The sequence below is a fragment of the Amphiprion ocellaris genome, chromosome 14 (assembly GCF_022539595.1).
Source record: "Amphiprion ocellaris isolate individual 3 ecotype Okinawa chromosome 14, ASM2253959v1, whole genome shotgun sequence".
Lineage (NCBI taxonomy): Eukaryota > Metazoa > Chordata > Actinopteri > Pomacentridae > Amphiprion > Amphiprion ocellaris.
Window position 1 is genome coordinate 5,264,398 of NC_072779.1, and position 24,721 is coordinate 5,289,118.

The following is a 24,721-nucleotide window of genomic DNA, read 5'->3' on the forward strand; positions in this document are numbered from 1 at the left end:
CAAGTATATGCTGCATCTGCAGAACTCCTGCTGCATTTATAAACAAATTTACAAGGTCAACTGAACCTGGAGCGCTATACTTTTTTACCATTTCAGCTTCTAATTCCATAGACAACTAGTCTAATAAAGACTGTAAACAAAATGTGTCAGCGTCGGTGTAAACACTGTCCTTTGTCTTTATGCACACCAGCTAAGATTCCGCTGTGTGTGTGTGTGTGTGTGTGTGTGTGTGTGTGTGTGTGTGTGTGTGTGTGTGTGTGTGTGTGTGTGTGTATGCATGCACACTGTCGCCACACAGTGCTAATTTATCGTTTGATTATAGCTGCTGTAATAAAATAACAACACGCGTTTTTACTCTACGGGAAGCAGCAGCAAGGCATTTGTTCTTCAGCTCATTAAAAACAAGTTACAATACAGGTTTTATAGAACATCCAGGAGGCAGCATGCCGCTAAAGTACCTCACATCAGACCGAGCAAGCAATAAGAGAGGCGGGTGGTGGTGGTGGTGGTGAAGAGGGCGACGAGGAGACACCCAGAACTGCCTGAGAGATGCTGTTTGTCATTTTTTTCTATAAAGCTAAGCAAAGTACAATAAGTGCTAAACACAAACAGACGTGCTTTCCGTTGCTACCAGAGTGTAATTTCTCTTTCCATCCACCACCTACAGGAAGTGGAAAGTATGGCAAAAGGGCTCATTAGTGGCTCCTGAGGGCTTTTCTGACCTCCAGTCCAGTCAAAAGTGTGAGTACTGTAGCTGTTTTTTGTGTGCATTTGGTTTAGTTTGTGGTGTTTAAGCAAATCTATCAGTGCCAGGGTTCAATAGAGGCTCGTAAAGAACTCAAAAAAGGTTTTTCTTGTTCATCTACATTCATCTTCTTTTAAGCAAACACTAAAATGAAACAATAACAAAAAAAAATCTCCCACAAGCACCCGTGACTACAACTTTCTGTCCCTTTGTCTGCTCCTCCTCACAATTCTCACAGGAAAACTTTGCAAAGCTCAGAGATGCAACTGAAAAGAAGAAGGAGAAAAATCATTTTACAAAAGAATAAAAGCAGGAAAAAAATCTCTGTACAACATCTTAGACTGTGAAAACAATATTCAGCGCCTTTAGACGAGAGAGCTCGAAGCGCAAAACATGGAGGTACGTGGTGGTCTGTTTCCGGTGACTCCTTCTGACGAGGCATCGTTATTGTCACTCTTTCCTTCAGTTTTTAATGAATTTTTTTCGACGTACGTCTGCTGCGATATGATTCCATCACACCGACTGTTCAGGAGTTTTTAAAAAGTATCTAAAATCTTTCTGTTTTTTTCTTCTCTATCTTGTGAAATGGGTTTAAAAACAGCTGACAGAGTGAGTCCTGGGAGGCGGCGAGAGGTCATGTGACCCGTCGGTCAGGTTCAGGCGCGTCACACGGGGCTGTGGGCGGGGCTTAGAGAAGAATGTGCTCTGACATGTGATGACGACAGGCTGCTAGTCCAATCAGAAGCCTGATGTACACGACTTGGTCCGTGTGTGAGAATGCGAGTGTGTGACGTCGCCGCCTCTACACCGCTGACACTTGTTCATCTGCAAAAGAAAGAGCAAAGTTTTCAAAACAGTAAATCACAAAGTGGATTTTAGACTTCTTAAGACTTTGAAAATACAATTTAATATCTGTTTCAATATCGTAAGAAGTCTGAAATAATGACAGAAAGCCAGAAGGAACAATAAAGTCTAGAGTTGGTTACTATTGCTTCACATTTTTAGCAACAGAGCAATAACAACAACAAACGATAATACCTAATATTATAACCAAAAATCTGCCTCAGAAGAGGCAGAAAATTGATGGTTAGATAAATAATCTGTTGAAAACAAGAAATTAATTTAAGGTAGGGTAACTAAGGTTTTGTTGCCTGTTACCAGACGATGAACTTCCTTGTTACTGTAATGTCTGCTTGAGCTGACTAAAACTCCATCAACCCCCTGAACCCCAAAACCTGCCCATGGTTTGGAGAGGTGTGTTGTCTTTACAGTATCCCCAAAATTACACCATGTATCAGAACCATAAACAATGAATACTGTGGGAATTGTCAAGTTTTGAACTTTCCCATGCTCCTTGAAATACTCATCTGCACTTCATCTAGATTCTGTAAAAAATAAAATAAAATAAAAATTTAAAAAATCTAAATTCTGTGCTCCTCCACCAAGAAGAATGAAGAAGCAAAAGAAATTTGGGGGCTTTTTGGCTGAACTGCAGGATGTGTTTATACAGAGAAGAAACTAGAGAAATAGAACAAATGAAAAAAAGAAACACTAACGTATCAGTAAGACCTAGGAAAATGTTGTTCATGTCGATTCCAGGTCTCTTAACTTTTCCTAAGCAGCACAAAAAACATTTCCGAGTTCTCTCTATTGGTAGCCATGACTTTCCTGTTTCCAAAGAGGTGCAAGGCTTTATACTGCTGGCACAACTGAGCTCACAGTGAGTAAAAATGGGCCAGGAGCAACAAACACCTAGAAACTTTTTTGAGTTCAGAGGGTTAAAAAAGGTTAAATAGTGCACATTACACTATTGAAACAACCCCATCCTTTGTTAATACTTATAATGGCTGCAATGAAATTTAAAAAAGCATTTTACAACTAACAGTAAGCAAGAGGCCTTTCAGAAATCTAAAATTTTAACACCCGTGAAAGGCCAAAATACACAACTACTCTATTTCACATACGTTAAATCTACACCTCTGCTAATGGAACGTTCTAGTCATGATTAAAGTCTCATTTCCATTTATAAAACCCCTGAAAAATCCTCAGCTTTCACTCTCTGCCATGTGTTCAGAGCAATGGATGAGCAGACTCTAAATGTTGAGAACAAGAAACATCTAGAGCTCCAACAATGCAGTCATTTCAAAAAACAACAGTAGAAAGAAAACTGGCCGGTGATGCACAGTTCTGGAGATATTCAGCTGAGAAATCTTGTTAAAAACTGACATCTTTTTCCTGCTGACGTGCTGCAGGCTTCCTACTAGTGCTCAGGGTGACAGGACATATGACACAAAGAAACAATGCAGTGCTTTTTAAGACTTTTAAAGACCTGCAGATTCCTAAAATCCAATTATTGTTGTTCTTCCTGAATCAGATTTACAAGTTGTTTTTGTGTTTTTCATGCCATCTTTGTATAACAAAAACCACCGATGTAATGTGTGTACAATTAAAGTCAAACTCGAAAGAAGTAAGGTGACCATTTACAGTAAGTAAAGTTCACTTTAAGTCCACTGGTTTTAAACTGAGATGTACAAAATGAATCAAATCGTATTTAATGCATTCACTCAAATGATATATTAATCATTTCTGGAGTGCTTGAATTTCTGTCAATATTTTTGTAAGTTTGTGGACATCATGTATTTTCACACGGCTTCCATAAAGCATCCCGCACACTGTTGTATGAATAAAATATGAATTAAGTGATTTAGTAGAGACTTTCTGTCAGTAAGAGAACCAACAGTTAGTTTGTATACTACTCGCATCCAGCAGGGACGTACCATCCTCACTGTCAGCCAGGTCCTGTGGTGGGAGGCAGATGCTGGGCGGTCTGGAGTGGCCCTGCGTGGAGCCGGCAGTCCGGGCGTCTTGGTGTTGGAGGTGAAGGGCACCGGCGAGCCTCCGAGCCTCGGCCAGACCGCCAGCCGCTCCGGGGCTCTGCAGGAGTTTGCTCCTCTGCAGGGCCACGCTGTAGTCCGGAGGTTTCAGGTGTGGAGGCCTCGGGAGGAGACCTCCTGGCCCACCTACTACTCCGTCTGTGAGGCCGAGATCCCCCAGAGCCAGACCCTGGTAGCCTGGAGGGGTGGGAGGGGGAGCTCGGTAACGCTCATCCTTGGCGGGGGAGGTGACACAGTACACTGGATGGTGGTGAAGATCAAAAAGAAAGGAGGGATGGAGCAAAGAAAGAGGGGAGTGATGGATGAGGAGTGATAAGGAAGTTGCCAGGAAAGGAGGGGTGTGTGTGTGTGTGTGTGGAAGAGGGGTTGTGTGAAGGGGGAAGAAACAAAAAGAAAAATAATGTAAAAATCAAATCAATGTGGTGTTTCACTAACACAACAGACGACTACACATGCACCAAAATGTGTCGAAAATTAAAAGAAAAATATACAACAAATGAGATGGATGGCTGCAGCAGATACACAGAGCTAGAGCTAATAATTATAGCCATTATCAATCAATCTGTCAGTTATTTACTGGATCAATCGATTAATCGTTTGCTTCTTCAGTGAAAAATGCTCATTGTAACAGTCCAAAACCTAAAGATTTACTAGAATATACAACTGAATGACAGCAAATTTTCACATTTGATGTGATGGTGGAAGAGTGACTGACTAAAACGATTAATCGATAATCAAAATTATTGTCAATTAATCTTTTGTTCATCTGCAAATTGACTAAGTAAATGCATTGGCAGTGGATGTGACACCTTCTGGACTCCTCCTCTGCAACTCTTTAAAGTTTTGTTCTAAAACTGTCAAACTGCTAATTCTTACAGTTCATCATAAAACTACAGCAGCAGATCCAGAAGACTAATTTACAGAGTCTGATGAGCAACCAGACCTAAGGAATGCTAAAGTGCAGCATCTGAAAGCTGTTTACTGGACAATAATGTTAAGTCGAGCAACAAAAAGCTGCAGTAGTTTACCTAAAACAACAGCAAACTTAACTTCACTAGAAATATAGACAGCCATCTCTCTTAATAGTCAGCATCAAGAGAGTTTCAGCAAAAGCTGATGTCTTCCTGCATGAGTCAGGAAACTCTATATAGCTTATCAAACAAGTACTAGAATGGAAAAGCTTATTTCTACTGCAACTGCTTCTACAGACACTCAGATACGCAGCAACAGAGTTGACCTGGACCGCTGCTAAGCTGTGTTTACAGGGAATCAAACTCTCAACCTGATCCCTCACCTATCAGGCCCTTCTCTGTGCTTGATGTCACCGTTTTGTAGGCAGGGTCTGTGCTTTGCCCTCCTTCCTCGTTGGCCGGCGAGGAGGGGTGCTCCGAGGTGTTTCGCCGCTTTATCGTGCTGTAATTCCCCTCATAGGTGTCCGACAGCGAGCTGGACGACGCCCAGCTCTGCCGCGACTGATTGGACAGATCTGAGCTGGAGTCTCTGGAGCGCTGCTTGCAGCCGTCCTCGCTGGCCCACGCCGGGCCGGCCGCCTCCACCTCCGCTATGGGCCTGGTCAGCTGCGTGTGCTTGAAGCCGCCCAGGTGCGTGTGCGGCAGAGCCAGCGGGTGGCCGTGGATGCCGTGGTCCCAGGGCCGGCAGGAGGAGGCGGGGAGGCTCTGGAAGGAGTCGTGGGAATTGGAGGAGCAGGACGTCCAGCTGCCACGGCCGCTGTCGGCCACCGAGTCCAGAGACGTGTGGTCCGGGGTCAGCTCCTCGGTCGATACGGAGGAGGTGAAGGTGGAGGCTCGAGTTACGTGTCCTCGAGCAGACGATGAAAAATTACTGGAGAAAAAAGGAACAGAAGATGAGCTTTTACGCTGAATAAAACCACCTTTGTGATGATCAGGTTTATAGAGAACTTCAGAATAATCATATCTGGGTGTCAGACACTTGGATAAAACTTTAACTAGTGATATGAAACCTGTAATATAAATCTAGCATGAAAGCAGGATCCATGTATCTGATCACTGTGTGCATGGATCAAGTGTGAAGATGTCAGAAATTTGAGTTATGACAAAAATTGTCAGTAACATGAAAAAACAATACAACAATGATGTACACACTGAAATCAAAGTCTGACAGCAGGAACTGCAGCTTCGTCATCTACTACTTTGATCAGATGGAGGAAACAGACGGCCAGAAGCAAACCTGTTTTTATCAGAGATGTTGAGGTAACTCAGCTGCAACTTCTTGCAATAAAGAGGAAAAAAAACGAGTTGTTACCTCTATTTATGACTTTTGTGCACATTTCCTTCAGTTAAATTATTATATGTAATTTATACTTCAATGTACATATGTATTTCCATCCAGAAAACTCACATTATGAATGGAATAACTATCTTTAAAAGACTTTCATGTTTTATAGATTTTATTAGAAAAAAAGGCCTTCAGTACCAAATTATTAGGATGGCAGCATGTGCTTTCTATTGCTGTTTATTTACAAACTGACTGATTTACCTGATGATAACAGCAGTTGGTGGGATGGGACAATGCACAAGATTTTTTCTCACTTTTCAGTAAAGTTGTTCGGTTCTCCAATGCAAGTATCACAAATTCAGTGGGTAAACATACTCGGCAAGATAGCTACGATTACTCTGTAAGCACCAGAGGCAAAAAGCTGGTATAAATAAAGTATATGTACAAAGTGTAAAACACGTAAAGAAAGAAACAAAGGGAGAGCAGGTGAAAAATGTTTGGCATAAGCTTATATGAAACTGCTGATTGGGTGTAAAAGTGGAGATAAAGCTGAAATGACCTGACAGTGATGAGAGAAAAGGGGGAGAAGAGGGCAAGAGATGCAGTTGAGTAACAATAAAACTCTGTTGGCTGGAGGACATATGGGTCAGACAATAACAAGAGAAGACAAATGAAACTAGGATTTTTCATGTTTTTGTTGTTCCACCTATGAAATATTGCTCCTGTGAAAAGCTCAGCTGTTCATGACTCATCTGTACACATGCTTTCTACAAAATCACAAATCAAAAAGCCGACAGCGTGCTCGATAGATCACCACACCTGATTTAAAAAGAAAAAGTTTTCTTCCTCAGCTGCTTTTTCTAAACCAGCGGTTTGATTCACTGACGCGGTTTTACTGGACAAACAAGCCACTCAATGAAACGGAGCCATATTTCATAAAACAGTTTGGAGTTACACAGCAAGGATGCCGAAGTAATATAATATCAGAGAGGTTATTGCGTCCGGCGATATTTTAAAGTCTCCTCTTTATGAGACAGAATGGCCAGATCATGGAGGAACAATAAACAAACAGCACACAATAAAAAAACGCTGCTGTTTACTCAGCCAGATTAAAAAGCCGCCTGCGTGAAAAGCGATACATTGTTAACTGAGGAAAAGGAGGAGAGAGGACGGCAGTAAACGTGGGATGATAATAAAAACCTGCTGCGTTATACGACTTCCTGTGCTCTGAGTTTTAATGAGGAAAGGACGTAATTGGAATCCAGCTGGGAGAGTAGCAGACGGTGGATGTGCGCTGCCTTTTGGGGAGGTTTCTGATAATTATGTATTTGTGCATCTGGATGGTTCAAGGTCTGAGTCCAGCTGAGAAAAAAAGAATGCTGTCAAGTATCTGGACCACTAGCAGAAAATGCTTTTGAGCTCTCAGTCTGGAACCAGTGTGAGATTTCTCTACCGTCTTAATAACTTTCAGCTAAGTTAGGAGTAGCATATGAGCTGACAGGCATCCAGACAGAGTAAATAAAGCAGAAAGTGTTTCTCACACACACAAAAAAACTCCATCTTGACAAGTCATGTAGTTTTTGTGTCATATATGTTGGATAACAATTATTTCTCTAGCGGAGGTGGGGTGATTGTAAAGTAAGAAATCAGTTTACTTGTCCAAAGGATAGCAGAGGCCTGTACAACCAAGCAGGATTTAGGGTTGGTGAGGTAACTGGACATTTAACCCAGAACATTGAGGGGAATGGTTCACTTCTTACCCAGGTATATCGTCCTGATCAACACGTATTAAATAGTATCATCGACTGACCAGGAGTTTTTTACAACTGCAAGCAATTTCAAAACCATTTAATTTGTCTATGTGAATTTCTTAAAGCCTCAAAATCCTGAAACAGAAATTGGTTAAGAGACTAAATCCTTATAGTTGACTTGTTGACCTTGTAAGACTTGCAGGAAGCTTATTTTTTGGTTAGAATTATGTTTTTATATTTGTTCTTCACCTCCTTTTAAAAAGCTTTTAACACTGCCAGGGTTGCAGCTGGAAGAAAGACTAAGACTTTCTTATATGCCATAAGAATAAGAGTTAATGTGAGATTTCTGAATTCATCCTCAAAACGTCACCCCAAAAATAGTTACATATTTTTTATTCTTTGAATGTTTTGCTGTTTTTGTGAGGAGTCTAAAGGGACAAGATAATTAAAAAGAACAAGGATCCTACATTGAAGCAACTTATACACAATTATGCAACAAATACAACCAGATAAACTTGCACCTTAATAATAGAGCACTAAACTGATGTGACTATTAACTTAGAAATTCACAAAGTTGGATTTCTTCCTAAATTTAGTTGAAGCAACTGTGGTACTTTTAGCCTGCATTATATTGTTAAATTGCTTGCATTGGTTTAGGATTATAGTTTGTCCTTCTTGTGAGAAATATGTGGCTCTAGACCTGACCGTGTTTGTGTTGAAACCCTGAGTTGATTTACTGAGTTCATGAAAATGTAAACAAAGCCATTGCAGTTCATCGGAAAAGTCCTGAATACCAAAGACTTTGATGCATGTATGAGTCATTCTACAAGAAGATAACAGAATATTGGAACGGACTGATATTGTTGTTGATGCTGAGGTTTCAATATTTATTGTTCAGTTGGAGATTTACCTAATGTCAGTGAATGTGCCGTGTTTAGTTAGCTCACCTCTGATTGGCTGAGTCAGCAGTAGAGAGAGCTGGGAACGGCGGCTAATTCTGGAGCTAAGTTACAGGATTTTTGTAGTTATTTTGGCGTTGGCTACGGCCCACAGTAGTCTGTGTGAAGGTTCAATAACCACCAGAGAACCAGATAAAGTCTTACTCATTCATCACAGAGGGTCACTACAATATGTTGACCTGTATTTACAACTTGACCGATGTTCGCCTGTGTTTCGCCCTGTTCCAAGCATTTTATTCTATCTAATTTCACTTCTATGGAGACGGCTTTCCTTTTCTTTGAAGCACTGCCATCAGAAGAGTCTGACTTACGCTTGGGAGCCATAATGAAGGACAAAAAAGTTAGTGAATGTAGCACAATCCAAGCTGGCGTACAAATGGACAATGTAAACAAAGCCGACTTAAAGTGCCGCGTGACAATGTATTTGTCTGCTCCACTCGCCAACTAGTTCCATGTAACCAGTTCTGACGTAAAGACGAAACGCTGTAGGTCGAGGACGTCGTAAACCGAGGACCCCCTGCAATGGTGAAAGCTGACTGTAACCTACGGACATGTAAAAGCACTGACTTTATGATCTACATCCCACAAAAGAGCACAGAGCTTATTGTCCTGTCAGGATGCAAAAATGGAGTGTGTTCATTCTTTTATGACGATCAAATACAAGCACTTAAGCAACTGAGTTGAACTGAAGCTAATTACCTTGTGCTGGGTTGGCTGTAATCAGCATTTAAATGTGCATTCATCGCCGCCGTGCTCTCAGCAACCGCAGCAGCCGTGGTAGCAGTAGTTGTAGAAGTAATAGAGGCAGTAGCAGTACAGGTCCTGTTGCTGCTATTACATCGTTCCTCGAGCCCCGGAGCCGGCACCGAGTCCACCGAACAGATACTGGAGCGGGAGGAGATCTCGCTGTGGCTCGAGTCCGACAGGTTGTCTGCTTTACCAGCTGGCAGGAGGGCATAACCTGGAGGGAGGAAGATTTTAGATGGTGAAGTAAAATGTTGATTACTATAATAAAGAGGAAGTTAAATGTGAAGGAAGGAAAGTTAGAGGAAAGATGCAAATATGGCAAAAAAGATAGAGATAAGGAAAAGAGCAGCAGTGTATCTAAAGCACATTGCAGTAGCATGAATGCAGATAATTGTACTCTTATGGCAATTATGATTATTGTAACCAAACCTGCCTCATCTGTCATTTGTCAATAACTGTAGTTTGTATCATTTTGGTAATCAATTTCTAATCAAAAACAATCTCCATGTCACACACATGTCAATGAATGTTTATCATATACAGTACAAATGTGTGAGGCTGTATCGTTATGAAAAGTTGCATAATGTGAAGTTGAACATCTCAACAGACTCTGAACTGTGTGGAAATTACTGAGTAAGATACTATTGGGGTCACAGTTTAAACTTTATATAACAAAACCAGCAGAACCAAATCTGACTGCAGGGAAACTAACTGAACATGGTGATTTAATGCTGCATGCAACAGAAGAAAAGTCACACACCAAAACCTACAAAATATAGGACTGAAAACATCTGTCATTTTTTGTGAAAATGCATTTAAAGTTGAACTGAATCTAACTCCTGCCTTGACGTTTGGCTGTTCAGGGACATTGCAACTTTTACAAAAATTCACAGCTTTATGTTGGCAACTGAAAAAACGTTGAGAACTCAGAGAACACATTGAAACGGCTCCATCTGTTGCTGCTGCCTCAGATGTTCTTATCTGTGCTGCATTATCTTCTTCAAACATTCACTGGGAAAACTCTTAAGCGTCACATTTCTGTGGCTCATGTTGGATGGTGGCTCCTGCATCTCAAAAATGAAATGTGTCATCACTTTAAGGAGCTACGTTTCCAGTGGTTTCTCAATAAATGTAATCGATCATCAACATGAAGTCTCTCTTAAATGCTTTCTTCATTTCATTGTTTTTAGATTAACTGTCTCAGCGATTTGTGTCAGACGGTCTTCCTCCTGCTGCGTTTGTCTCTGCACAGCCAAAGGAAAGGGTTTGGGCTGACCGACCTCCTGGCTCTCTGCTCTGACTCATCCTGAACTGAGGAGGTTTCAGACTCTCCTGCTCCTTCCTCACTCCTCACATGTGACCTGACTGCCTCTGGCCTCTCCCTGGACTGACTCTTCTCCCTCAGTATCCTGAAGGGTGACATCAGCCTCGTCCTGATAGGGGACTCTGGTTTGGGTCTCATTAATTTGGTCTGGGAAATAGGTGATGAGGCCACGAGTCCCGACACTGGTAGGCTGGGAGGAGATCCGCTGTGGATCGTGGGATGCCCTGTCTGTGCTGGGCTTCCTGCTCTAATTTTCAGTAACATTTTCTGTTTATCTGTCTGGTTGTTCTGCTGCCTGGATCTTCCTCTCCTTTGCTCTGAAGGAAACAAGCCTCTCTGAACTGCCTCTGTCTCCTCTTTTTCCTTTTCACTTCTTTCCTCCTCCTCCTCCTCCTCCTCCTCTTCCTCCTGCTCTGTCTCTCTCTGCCCGCTACTCTCTCGGCTGTGCTGCCTGGTCATCAGCAGGATCCTCTTGTGGAGTAGAGCCCCACCTATGCCATAGCTGCGCAGGCTGACGGTGCCGGCCTTTGTGCTGGCGTCGCTGGTCAGAGATGACGAAGATCCTGACAAGTTCATCTGGCTGGAGTTCTGGGACTTTGCCACGCCTCCCACTGAAAGAACGAAACCCACAGGAACAGATAAAGAATTAAGTTTCTTGGTTTAAGTGTGACTACACGAACCAAAAACCAGATATTAGAAGATTATTTTTTTTTAAAAATGACTACAAGACTTTACATTCATGTGTATTCATGCCAGAGACAGTTTCTGTGTGACTCAGTAAGATTATCCTTAGCCTGGAGGTAACAGGGTGACACAGGGTGAAAAGTTTCCGTTGCAGACCTTTGCGTGGGGAGCCCTGAGGCGACACCGTGGGGCTGGAGTGAAGGGAGGAGATGGTGGAGACGGTGTCATCAGATGGTCTCTTGCTGCTCCAGTCCTCTGATGAGTTCACTGGAGGCTTCTTCACCACCTGGGGAGAGTTAGAGTCTGAAAAAAAAGGAGTAGATTTTACAAAAGTTAGAAAATTTCAATTGGAAGTTGGTTGCACATTTGCAGTGGTGTTTAATTAGTCTTAAATGCCTCTCCTGTGATTGGTTACCTGTAGTCTCTAACCTGTCTCCTACCCTCCGACCCATTTGGATAAATAATTGAGCCCGTTTTAACAACTCCCTCATGATGTAGAAATACATCACAACACATTCATTATGCATTTTTTTTTATAGCGACTGTTTTCTGTTGTCTTTCTGTTTTATAAAAGGTAAAATTACATTCTGCCATGTTTAGTTATGTATTTTCTCTGCTCCTTGAAGGAGGTACCTTTAGTTTCTCTAGCCAGCTGGTGGTCCCCTGGTTAGCCAGTAATTGCATATGGGTCAACATATAATTGTGGGACTTCTTGCAACATAGTTGACAGGTATCATAGTTGACATTTTTGCTGTTTTCAGGCCTAAATTCAACATGACCACCTATAACCAAACACCACATGGCATTTTTACACAAAGATTCTTCTAAATATTATATGTACAATTGAGTAAAATTGAAATTGAAAGTTATTTCTAAAGATATTGTAGTAAACCTGTTGACATGTGATAAATCCACACTTGACTCACGCACTACTTTATATTAAATAACTCAGAAAGCCTTGGAGTCTTGCCAGTCTTTTCTTCAGGAGGAAATGACATCATATGGAGCAGGTCATGTGATCTGGAATTAACACACTTCCTTGAGAGGTGTTTTTGTAATGGGTAACTTAGTTGAAAGTGATACAATTTGATACTTTCCATATAAAATTTGATAAATTGCCACAAAATAAATATCTGTCATGATTATCTCAACTTAATAAAAAGAACACAATCAAAACCATTTTTTAATCAGCTCATTTTATTATAGTTTAGCTAATTAGAAGGTGGTTGTTATTAAATTTGGACGGTTATTTAGTTGACATTTTAGTGACATGCAGTCATTTCTTTGATTAAAAAGTGATTGTTTCCACAATAAATAATTGTGGAATTTGTAAAGACATGACCATAATGAACATGAACATCATTTTTTAAAATGTTTAATAAAAATGTATGCAAGATATATCCCATGGACATCAAAAGTACCTCAATTATATATTGACCCATATACAGTAATTTGACTTAGAAATTTTCTATTCTCAGCAGACTTTATCATAAACTTCACATTAAAACTTTGTTAAATTACACTACAACATAAATAAGTGTATTAAAGCCCTTATTTTTTAATGCAATCTCTTTATTTTAATATTCAGCTCTAATGTGTTTCATCTGTTATTTTTTATTGTACAATATCTCTCTTAATTATATACTCTATTAGAACACATAAAATTTAATTATGTATGATTTTCAACAAGATTTTTTTTTTTATATCTTGTGATCTTATTTTATTTTATCCTGCTGAGCTGAACTGTTACTAATTATGGATTATGGAAGGTTTTATGAGCACTCAACCTGAATGAAGTGCCTCTCTGACTGTAAAATTAACTATTAATGCAGTTAATTACCACTTCACTGTTGCTTAAGTCTTGGTCAATGATAATCAATGAAAATGTACAAGTTAAAAGATGCAAACCACAAATAGAAAATGGAACAACTGAAAAGAAAGTCTAAATATAAATAAGGTTAAGAAGTAAAATATAATCCTGGTGTACTCACTGGGTGTGCCGATGTCCTTGGCAGTGCTCTTCTTTCGTAGAGGGTTCAGTGGGACCTGGACCTGAAGGACTTGTGACACCCTGTTTTGTGTTTTTCCAGTCGGTAGAGCCGACCGCAGAGACACTGGAGACATGTCCGACTTGGTGGATCGCCTCTCACTCAAGTTCTTAGACACTAAAACCACAAAACAGCACACAAAAATGTTGACGATGTGAAATTTGTGGTATGTTAGTTGACAGGAAATATCGAAATCTTAAAGACCTTTATCAGACACATTTTGCCTAACAAACTACAATATATTGAAATATTGTGAGTAGGGATATCTAATAATATCAGCCCACCAATAATGGCATAAAAATGTAATACTGGTCAATATTGTTATCAGTTTTTTTGCCTATCATGAAAACCGATGAAATAATGCCTGGTTTTCACTGGCATTTACCGGACTCATAGAGGGAGAGAGGGAGAGTGTGGACTGTTGTTGGAGACAATTAAAAAAAAAGAAATATAGCATTAATATGGCATTTTTCCCATAACTTTAGCTGAATTAGTTTTCTTATTTTGCACAGACAATGTTTACATTTAGAAAGCCTTGTCACATTTCAGAATGCATCCAATGGGGCATCACAATAAAATCAGGCATGATGTGTTAATTCCACGACAGAAGATATGTGATGTTACCTAAAATTAGTTAAATCTCCCACATATAGTGGTATTGGTTGATACCGGAATTGGAAACTGAGAGTTGGACAATATCGGCATATTGGTTATTGGCAAAAAAGCCAATATCGGACATCCCTAATTGTGACATTTACATCAACATCAGATGTGTCAATGACAAACATGATTCGAAACATCTTTCTGGGCTCTTTGTTCGAATCTTTCAAGACCTACTTAAAACATACTTTTTAAAGTGTCAGAATCAGAATTACTATATTGATCCCTGATGGGAAATTGCCTAACTGTCTCATGTATCTGATAAATTTTACTTCAAATCTTTGACCTACGCAGAAATACTCCAATAGATCTGTGTTGAAGCAACCCAAATTAAGATCCTAACATTCAAAAATGGGTTTGACTTTGAACAAACTGCCATTCTTTTGTCTGATGAACCTAAATTATATTCCAGCACAATTACTCAAGGTTAATTTAAAGATTTTCACACTTATGTAACCCTGAACCTCTAAGAAAAAATGTTATCATGTGCATGTGTTGTGACTCAGTCTGCCTCCTAGGGTCCAGTGATGATCAGGCAGCTTTGTCAAGAGCAAAATCTTGAGATTTTAACTGACTACACAAAGTGTTACATATATCTTCTCTTAAACACTCCTCTTCTGTTCTGGAAACCACAATCCATCATCTTAAGAATAATAATATATGATGTAATTGTATCAAAAGTTAGACCTCCTCTTTTTATTTCTGCTCGGTTAGCATTTTTTCTGCTTAGCTCAGCGTGACCTAGGTTTCAACTCATGAGTACAGAAGAAGAGAGGCCATGAACTTCTGCTCATATGCCTTATATGGACTTCATGGGCTTCCGCTGGGTTGCTGCTTTCCACAGGATTATTTAGTGCATTCACAACTTCAGTTGAGACGTTAGGTCTTCCAATCTTATCATTGTTTTCTCTTAAATTTGATTCACACATCCTATTTGTCTGATTTTATCATTTGTCATTTGTTCGATTTCAAAATGCCACAACACACATTTTATTCCACAGAGATTGTGGATGATACAGCAGTATCGATAAACAGGTTGATAAATTCAATCCTGTTATTTTCTGCAAGGCATTTGCAGACACACTAGGTGGCAGTAGAAGCCAATAATACAAATGCTACATAAATTTTCATTCAGTGAAATACTTTTTAAATTTCATTTTGCTAATATTCCATAATTTTTGGCTTTCACTACTCAAAACTGAATCATGCCAAACAAGTCTTATGTTATTTGTTTTTCGCTTGTGCAGTGAAGCTCATGTGTACCAGGTAATGACCAAAGGTGTTGAAGTCGACTGAGTATCTGTGTTACTTACGGGTGTTGTAAGCCGGCTCACACTGCAGGGACATAATCTGGTGTTTCTCCTCATCCGTCTCCACCGTGAGGTTAGAAAGATACTGCTTCACCTTTCTGGCCATCTGAGCGTCTTCATACAGCTTCTTAGCGTTGAGAAGCGAGCTGCGACGCACTCGCTTCTTATGGGCTCCACCCTGCACGTCCAGCATGTTGGAGTTGGTGCTGCCTTGACTCAAAGACCTGATGAGCAGATGAGAGAGGGAGGAAGAGGAAGGAAGGAAAGGTAGAAGAACAATGAGAGCACAGAGGAAGAGGAGAAAATGAGGCAGGGGAGGAAGTGAAGAGTCAGAGAGATGTGTAAAGAATTTAGAGGTGATAGATGTTGTTAATGGTATTGATTGATGGGGAGAAGATCAAGATTGAAGAGGATGAAATCAGAGAATAGAAGGAGGAAAAATGAGAAGATAAAGGAGGAAGGGAAGAAATGCACATCGAAGCATAAAGACAGAAAACAAAAAGGAAGAATGGTAAATAATGATCAGTAAAGTCACCAATTAAAACAGGCAGGACTACTTTCTTATCAAACGCTGCTTCGACTATAAGATCTGCACATCTGTCTTTGCATTGGAGCAGAGCATTTTTTAAAACAGGACCATGCAACTGGGAGGGAGGCAGCACTCCCTGGTGTGCCATGCTATCACAGTACAGAACAGCAGAACATTCTGTCAGATGGAGGCAAAAAGGGTTCGGAAACAAAAGATGCACATTATTCGATATGGGGAATATTATGGTGGGATGCAGATATGAGCAAACACCAAACCTGAGTCAAATAGTATCCACAAATATCGTCTGTTTTATTTGGACTTTGCTTGGCAGCTGGATGAGGCTTTTAGCGGAGGTTTAGAGTACATTTTTTACTTTGGAAATCAGCAAATCAGTCCACCTGTAGGTTTATTTAGTGGCTTTTCTGAAGTTTTCACTCATATTGCATGATTTTCAACAGTAGATAGAGTTTGCTCTTTCACCATACACCTGTACAACTTAGAATTTCAATTTATTCTGAACACTGTTTGGAATTGTTGTCCTTGTTGGCTTAAAGGGTTCAAAATCCATTTAGTAGTTGCTGATGAAGATCTTGTGTGATTCTAAACTGACGCTTTTGAGCTTAAGAACGAATCTCTGACCTCAACTTTTAAGCCAACTTGGGCAAAAAACTCTTCAAAAATGTGCAAATTTCAGCCATAATATACAATTTAATGGTAAATAAACCATAAACCTTCATCTGCTTGTGAAGATCATGATATGAGCTCCAGAAAAAATCTAAATGGACCTTGGGGTGAGATTGTTTTACCAAAGGATTTTCACTTTTATCTTACATTACATTTGGGGGGTTTTTACATTATATGCAGCCACATGCTGTGAAGTGTAAAGTTTTGTTGTGTTATATTCTCATAATTTTAGATTTCGCCTGAGAAAAACTGACATTTTCTCCTATTGCAACTGCATACTTATATGGTAAACCTGCACTTCGTCAATCTTCATTACTTTGTGAATGTGTTTATTTTTTCAAGCTACTATATGACTCAAACATAGAACTCATGAACACGGCAGACAATTAATGGGTCAATGATGGACTTCAGTATGGTTTGTGTGAATGGCCACTGCAAATGGAAGGGTTAATCACACAGAAGCACAGGCAGACACACATATACACTCAGATAAAGTAAGGGCGGGGGGCATGCATGGTTTGTGGCGGTGGGGATGCAGGGTGTATTGAATTTCTGCTGGTCCAGACCGAAACAGGATGAAACCGGTAACCAGGACAAACTTACCCTAAACTCTTCCACCTCTTCTTCCTGCAAGCAAGAGGCGTGAAGATTGAAGCGTGACTTAGAGACAAGTTCAAGGGTCAGGGAGCAGGAGGTGGAGACAAGACTATGTAGAGGTCATGCCACCACAAACAAACAGAAAATGACTGGAGATGGGAGGACACCAGACATAGGACATCTCCCCATATCAACCTGAAGAGTGTGTGCATTCTGGCTTTGTGTATCCACACTCATTACAACATTAATGAGTGTGTGATGCACAAACATTTGTCATATGATAAGCTGTAAAAATACGACGTTTCTGTCTTCTTGTGAGCGTCTTCTCTGATTTGTAGTATGGCAGGAGTGTCTGCAGGGGGCAGTCATGCACCACAGCAGTGACAGACTGTGATCAACAAACACAAACTGAGTGATACCAACTACACACTGCAGCTGGCATCAATTCTACCTTCAGTTCCAGTCAATCCATGTCTTGTGTCCTTGTGTGGTTACATTCCAGGGCAGGAATGCAATCCAAACAGCGAGAGAGAGCCATGAACTGGACGAGGAAGTGAATGAGAATTGACTGAACCAGACCTTGAGTGTGTGCCTGATCCTGCAGGTGAAGGATCCAGGTTGGCCGGTGGAGGTATGGTGTTGTGGTTCCCTTTTTGCCAACATTTGTAGTCTTTTTAATCTTAAAATCTAGTTTGTTATGCAGAGTATTCATTTTCCAAGAAGTGTCAGTATGGCTGCCTGCAGTCAGGCTGATGGGAAACAGGAAGAGCCAGTTTCAAAGAACTACAAACTTTGAGGAGGGTCTTGATTTTGTATAACTTACTAAACCACTTACTTGAGATCATCACACTATGCTGATTAACTGGTTTTTGTTTCCTGTGATGATTTCTAAACCACAACTACAATATCACGACATTACACTCAGAAATATATTGATTGTCTCATTTTACTACCAAACACAAACAAGCAGATAAACAAATAATAATTAAAACAACATAATCCCTCATTAGTTCACACATTCTGCCTTTCATTTCTTTACTGCTGACTAAAAATAGCTTAGGGGACCCATATTTGTCAAACTTGCTCCAAAAGCAGCATCGAGTTAAGTTAAAAATGGCAAATAAGGAGAAGAAATAGTTATTTGAAGTTGTGGTATCACAACAACCAACCTCTGTCTGAACATTAGAGCAGGATCCATGTTGGCTGAAGTCATTCGCACCACGTGTCTGATCTCCTTGGCGATCATCCTCAGCTTCTCAAAGTTCACAAGACCATCAACACTGGAGTCGTTGCCTGGGAGGACAAAGTAGAGCCACATAATTGAAGTGTCAGATGTCAGCACTGTAACTGAGATTGTTTGATATTGTAGTTTATCTTCTGCAAAATGCAATTCCCAAGTCAAATCCTCAAAGTGAAAATGTCCTTATGATGGTTTCTTTCTTGTCACTCCTCCAGGAGATCAAAGTAGTCTTTCTTTCATATTTAGTCACACTGGGCAATTTGAGAATTCTTTGTAACTTGCACAATTAGGGAAGTTTGTAGTTTCATTCCTAACATGGCCACATACATTGTTTTAAAGACAAAGAGAAGTCTTTTTGGGTAGTTTTGACCTGACTCAATGTGGTTCGTTAAAAGGGCAAGATGGGGAAGCCTTTAGCAGAAGTAAACCTCCTGAGTGAGCCTGAAATTGATCCTCTGCACAACACAGAGGAAGTGGAGGACGGTAAAGTGAACAGAGTGACATGTCAGACTCAAGAAATGGCATCAGTTTTTCAGCCTCTTTACGACACGTAAAGGACAACATGTGAGTGATTTGGGGAAAAAAAAGAAACTACACGCTTGCTGCAAACTCTTCTACCTTCGTGTAAGAAGGTGAGGTCCTTCTTGACCACCGGGAACAGCGGGATGATGGGTGGCTGCATGCTCTGGCTGCTCAGCACGTTGCGGTACTTGGCCATGTTCCTGGACGGGTCGAAGACGTCCTGCAGGTCCCCAAACAGCTTCTCGTACTTACTGGGCAATTTCTCCCACGAGCTCCGCAGTCGAGCCACCGGTGCCAAGTTCAGCCCGCTGCATGAGAGAGGAATGAGGTGCAAGGAGGGCGGAGAGAAGGGGAGACAGAGATAAATAGGTTACGGTGGGAAGAAGAGAGGGGCAAAAATGAAGAAGCGGTGAAGAAAAACAAGGACAGAGGAGAAAGGAGTAGAGCTTTAGTTGGTATTTTTAATACCTACATCCCATTCAAAGCCTTTCTGAGCTAAGTCCCCATTTTCCAGAGCAGAAAACCTCTTGAGGTAATGTCAGCTCTTAGCAGACTCATTCAGACAGTCAATAATTATGACTGCAACTCTCTCTTTGTTCATGTACCCACCAACTCTGTTGCTGGTAGATATATTTTTGGATTTCCAAATTCTTTCTTGTATTAACTGATGATGTGGGTCAATCACCAAGAAAAAAACTCAGCTTTGTAACCAAACGTATTTGACTTTATTGTCCCTTTATTTCTCAACCCAGCATCTCTTTCATGTTCTCTTTGTACTATTTCCTCACACACAGGCACAGCACCATCCATATCCCTGTCACCAGGCAGGTTGGCATCAGAGAGCCATATGCACCAAGACATCCTGCCGCGAGCAGGAGTGTAAACGGACGTGGAGGTCAGACACTTCTGCTCTAAAGTGCCTTTTACAGCCACAAACAGAGGATCAACATACTGCTGGGCTCCTTAAACTACAAGTCCAGATTGGAAGCAGACACGAGTGCCGTCTGACATAACAAGCGCACACGGCTCACTGCTGTACCAGAACAAGACCAGCAATTATTCTTGGTAGATGAAGAAAAAGAGAAGAAGCTGCAACCATGTCAATTGATCAATACATATTACATCTACAGAGAAAAATCCTTGCAGCACTACATCTTCTTGGACTGATATTTGAATTTATGCTGCAGAAATATTGCAGAAAGTAAACTTGTGATTCATCCTGTAGATTGGACAGCACACTGCAATGCAAAGCGCTCACATTTCTGAGCTATTGAGCAACCAGGCGAGGAAAAGGAGCATAACGTGCTGTTTTTGAAATATTACTGTCACCACATTTATGCTATACTGCATATAAAAACAAGAAGGTTTTATCTCTCCAGTTGCAATCTGTCCTATATTTGTTTATTTTTTTAAAAACAGTATAGCAAAAATCCATTTAATTTTTATACGGAACTATAAAAGCATTCCTTCTCATGAAATATTAGCATGAGTTAATTTTTTTTTGTTGTGTTCTTTACTTCATGTAAGACTTGGAACTCATCTTCTTCATTTAATTTTCCCAATACTGAAAGAAACTGCTTTGAAAATAAGGATTTTAAAAAATGGAACCAGTACAAAGAAAACAAATGTGGTCCTGGAAAAGAACTTTACAGATGATCAAACGGGCAAATTGGGCTGCTGCTCTGAGGTCTCAGACCCTCATGGGCCCTGGAGGAAATTAAAAACTCCATTTTAAACACATGTTTATCTGATCCAGAGGTAACAACAACACGGGATGATTCCACACACACTCACAACTGCCTGTGCAGACACAAACATGCTTACACATGAAGATACTAGTGCATTCAAAAGCAGTCCTTTCACCGAGTTCATCCTTAAAACACATCACATGGAGCAGCACTGACTCGCATCCCCTCATGTGGCTTTTATGCTTTAGAACAGGGCCATGCTAACATCCTCTGCTCAGACTAACATCCATCTAGAGCCAAACCGCAGAGGCCAGAGGGATTCGGCGATGGCAACAAACAATAAGCGTAACTATGGGACTCTTGTTTTAAATGCTGCAGAGGCAGTCTCTGCGCGGTTTGGGAGAATCAGGGCTGATTCAATAAACAGGAAGGAGGGGGGAGGGAGAGGGGAGGAGGTGAGGCTGGTTCTCCTGAGGATGTGGTAAAAGGAGACAAGCCGCCAAAGCTCATTTGGTACAAATGCCGCCAGTGGAGATGGAGTAAATACTTGTTGTCATCACAGAATAAAAACCCTGTCTTTGACACTACCACTATGCTACAGCTCAGACAGAATTGCTAAAAAAAAAGAGAAAAAAGCTCACCTGATAATAGCGAACATGGAGTTGAAGTTCTTGCACTCTCTGCAGTGCAGTGCGATTTTGATGAAGTGTTTGATGGTCTTCATCCTTTTCAGGGCGTTGGGCTCCTTCAGGATCTCTGTGGCCACCCAGAAGGTCTCCTGGTTTATCACCTCCTCAAACTGCTTCAGGTTGCCGCTTCCTATAGAGGAGTCCAGCTTGAACAAGTCATCCACGTACCTGCAAAGATGACAGAGAAGTTGAATTTGTTAGTTCAGAAAAAAGAAGATAATCTAAATATGATCTTGTGATGCTCAATATACCACTAGTAGTTATATTTGCTAATGTTTTCCTCAGTGAGCTTGCTTCTAGAGTTATTAAAGTTATTAGGATCATAGGAATATGTTGACTTAAGCTGCGTACTCTGTGGACTCGATGTTCCTGAAGAGTTCAAAGTCTCTCATGGAGAGCTGGGCAGCGACCTCCATGGTGCTGAGCTGCAGCAGCGAGATCTGACTCTCTCTGAGGAGGTCCTGGGCGTCCTCATCCGAACACAACGTCTCCGTCTCCATGTTGTTTTTCAGGTAGTACCTACAGGGAGGATGAACAGACGGAGAGTGGACAAGATGTGAAAGATGGAGCATTATTATTCTCTAAAAACATTATACTGCTAATAGTCTCTTACATTCCCAGACTTCTGTGGCCAATTTACCAATTCTAAAAAGATAGAAACCTCATTAGTAACTGGAAAAAACGGAGGAGAGGGATTGTTGTCTCGACGCCTTTGAGTCTAAAAACTCAGCGAGAAATTAAGTGACAATAATTACAAAGAGTGCAGGACCTGCAGGGTGTAAAAGACTTTAGAAGTGATATCATCTCCATGTATTTTTAGCCCAGCAGGTACTAGATCTGCAGTATCCTCAGATGCTTTAATAAGAGCTGCAGAGGCAGACAAGTGGGTGGACAAGATCCAGTTTCTTCATCCCGCTGTATCTTTGTGCACACATTCAATCTCTTGAATGTTCCTCTCAGTCACATTTCATTTTAAGTGGGCACATTTTCTGTCTCCAACTTAAGATTAGTTTGAGGGAAAGGCAAAAATACTCTGATACGGATGTGGTTGATAGATTATGGCCATATTTTACCGTGCAGTAAAGAAGGAGAGAGGGAAGGAAGATGACAGGTGTCTGAGTAGGAAGAAAGAAGAGTGATTTCTCTTTAAGGTGTACCTCCACAAGTGTTCTGCTGTTCTAGCAACAGACCATCTCTCTTACTTCATTGTGCACCACTGTGTTTATAAATCTAACCCCTCACTTCCACTCTAATGGAGCCGTGCAGTGGTCATCCAGGAATGCAGAACCTCCGACCATTATAGGTTAAGCGTGGGCAACCCTCAGGGGTAAAGTGTTGGCATGGATGCAACTCTGAAATGCACTCTATTACTCTGCCTGAAAAGCTGGACAGAAGAGCACCGACAAGCTGCAAGGTGATGGAGATGAAGTTACATGAGACACTCAGGAAGAGAGTGCAACATTTCTGAGCAGATTTTAAACTTAAAAGGCTGTTTTTACATATTTATCTAAATATAACAACTTTTTGGGATTTTCTAGAAACCTGTAGAGGCTGAAAAAGTACAGGAGGTGATAAAAAAAAGGAAGAATCTGAGCAAAAAAAGGAAGAGAACAGGGAAGTTGGAACAAGAGGTGATGATAATAAGATGGGAAAAGAAAGAGGAGACGAGAAAACAAGAGTGGTGATGAGAGGAGACAAGACAAAGTGATGCTAGAGTTAAGAGATAGGAAGAGGAGAAACAACAACCTGAGAGAAGTCATGAAGAGACAAGGAAACAAAAGAAGAAGAGATGTGAGGAAATGAGATAAGATACAAAAGGAGGAGACTTGGGAAGAGAGGAGTCTAAATTAATGATGGACAAAGTGGTGCTAAATAGAACTAGGCGAGGTGAAGTGGCTGGAACCGAGTCATTGTAAATGGCCGTCGGCGGTGTGTGGGAGTGTGTGTTGAGCTCAGGATCCCCTCGCTGCATCTGTATGTGTTTTGGCAGCGCAAACACGGCTTGCTATTGGCTCGGCCTGCCCCCTCCTAGACCTCCTGTCAATCACCAGCTGCTGAGCGGAAGAGATGGAGGAGGCGAGATACAGAGGCAGAGAAGCCAGGAAGACATTTATTTACCTACTGCTCCTGACAGACACAACTAGTGGGAACTGAGCTGAATACAGTGACACAGTGGGCATGCACATTCTGCTGACAGTGCACATGGTATACGTATACATGCAAAAATACTGGAGGAAAGTAAAGAAATAAATCTAGAAATGCTGCTTGTTTACAGCTTCAAAATGTGTGTTTCTGAAGTAGGAATTCATGTGTGTGCTTCCTGTCTCAGTTTGTGAACGTAATTGAATATGCTCAGTTGAGTAAATGCAGTATTTCTAGCATGCCTGTGTATAAGCAGGTGATTGTATCTATATCTTGTGCCTGTGTGTGTGCTTTTGAGTGTGTGTATGAATAATTCCAGGCGAGTCATGCAGTCTGCAGAGGCCTCCGCCCCTGACAGAGGATGAAAAATTCATGCTAACCTAGTTGGGAGGGGACCGACGAGGGACCAAAGGAGACGAGGAAAGAGAGAGAGAGAGGGGGGAAAGCTGTGAAAAACTGACGGAGGAGTCATTCTGAGGCAGACTTTATGGTTGCGGTCAAATTATCCTTCGTGTCCTACTAACTTTCATCTTGAAAGGGAATGTGTCTAGCATCAAGAAGAGGAGCAACAGACAGTATCTAATATCTTTCTCACTGTTCTTACAGAAAGAAAGAATCCTCAACTTATTGGGAATTCAACAAATCACTGCAACACTTAAAAAGCATTACAAGCAACTCCCTTCAAACTGCTGTTTTAATTTCTTAATAGCATAAACTGCAGCTTGTTTTCAGCTCAGAGGACCAACAAAAACTGTTTCCAGCTCTTTCAAGGTGTAACACCACTTAATTCATCATTCCACTGAACTAGGACAGCAGTTCTGACTTCTGTTCCTCAGGAAATGGACTCCTGCTGGGTTTCATTCAAGCCGTGCTGCCAGGAAATGTTTAGCGAATTAACTACATCTCAGAACCTGCATCCTCAGGACCAAGAACCACTGCTTTAGAAGAATTCAATCATTATATACGTACAGTATGTGACCGACTTTCTAGTAGAGCTCGACTCAAGCGGATGCTATGAAGTTTGAAGCTGCTGTGTTAGGAATAATCTGGTGAAGATGTTTTACTAGATGAAATTCATGTTCAGTGCAGGGCTGTAAATCTATTTTGAGAATAAAACTTTCAGTAGTTGTATAAATCATTGAGGGTTGTGAGAACTTTTGTAATTTGAAACAACTCCGAAATACTCTTGCAAAGAGGAGGAAAACCCCATCATGTCTCATGGTTATGGGCTTTGAGTCCAACTCCGACAGGT

The 24,721-nt window shown here is 41.0% G+C and overlaps 1 protein-coding gene across 7 annotated transcripts in view; it reads right to left on the reverse strand.

Annotated features, from left to right (window-relative positions):
* Positions 1 to 204: 204 nt before the first annotated feature.
* rapgef6 (Rap guanine nucleotide exchange factor (GEF) 6) overlaps positions 205 to 24,721 on the reverse strand; it is a 167,235-nt gene continuing 142,718 nt past the window's right edge. For 5 of the 7 annotated variants that reach the window (XM_055017168.1, XM_023292694.3, XM_055017164.1 and 2 more), the window contains 13 exons: positions 21,679 to 21,846; positions 21,280 to 21,495; positions 19,047 to 19,258; positions 18,358 to 18,481; positions 17,195 to 17,218; positions 15,382 to 15,602; positions 13,352 to 13,525; positions 11,517 to 11,663; positions 11,168 to 11,287; positions 9,305 to 9,566; positions 4,934 to 5,481; positions 3,523 to 3,879; positions 205 to 1,570 (listed from right to left, as the gene is read on the reverse strand). In XM_055017168.1, the coding sequence (XP_054873143.1) occupies positions 1,548 to 1,570; positions 3,523 to 3,879; positions 4,934 to 5,481; positions 9,305 to 9,566; positions 11,168 to 11,287; positions 11,517 to 11,663; positions 13,352 to 13,525; positions 15,382 to 15,602; positions 17,195 to 17,218; positions 18,358 to 18,481; positions 19,047 to 19,258; positions 21,280 to 21,495; positions 21,679 to 21,846 (2,596 nt within the window). In that variant the 3' untranslated portion in view covers positions 205 to 1,547. The remainder of the gene's footprint in view (positions 1,571 to 3,522; positions 3,880 to 4,933; positions 5,482 to 9,304; positions 9,567 to 11,167; positions 11,288 to 11,516; positions 11,664 to 13,351; positions 13,526 to 15,381; positions 15,603 to 17,194; positions 17,219 to 18,357; positions 18,482 to 19,046; positions 19,259 to 21,279; positions 21,496 to 21,678; positions 21,847 to 24,721) is intronic. The other 2 variants (XM_055017167.1, XM_055017166.1) reach the window with 2 other exon arrangements.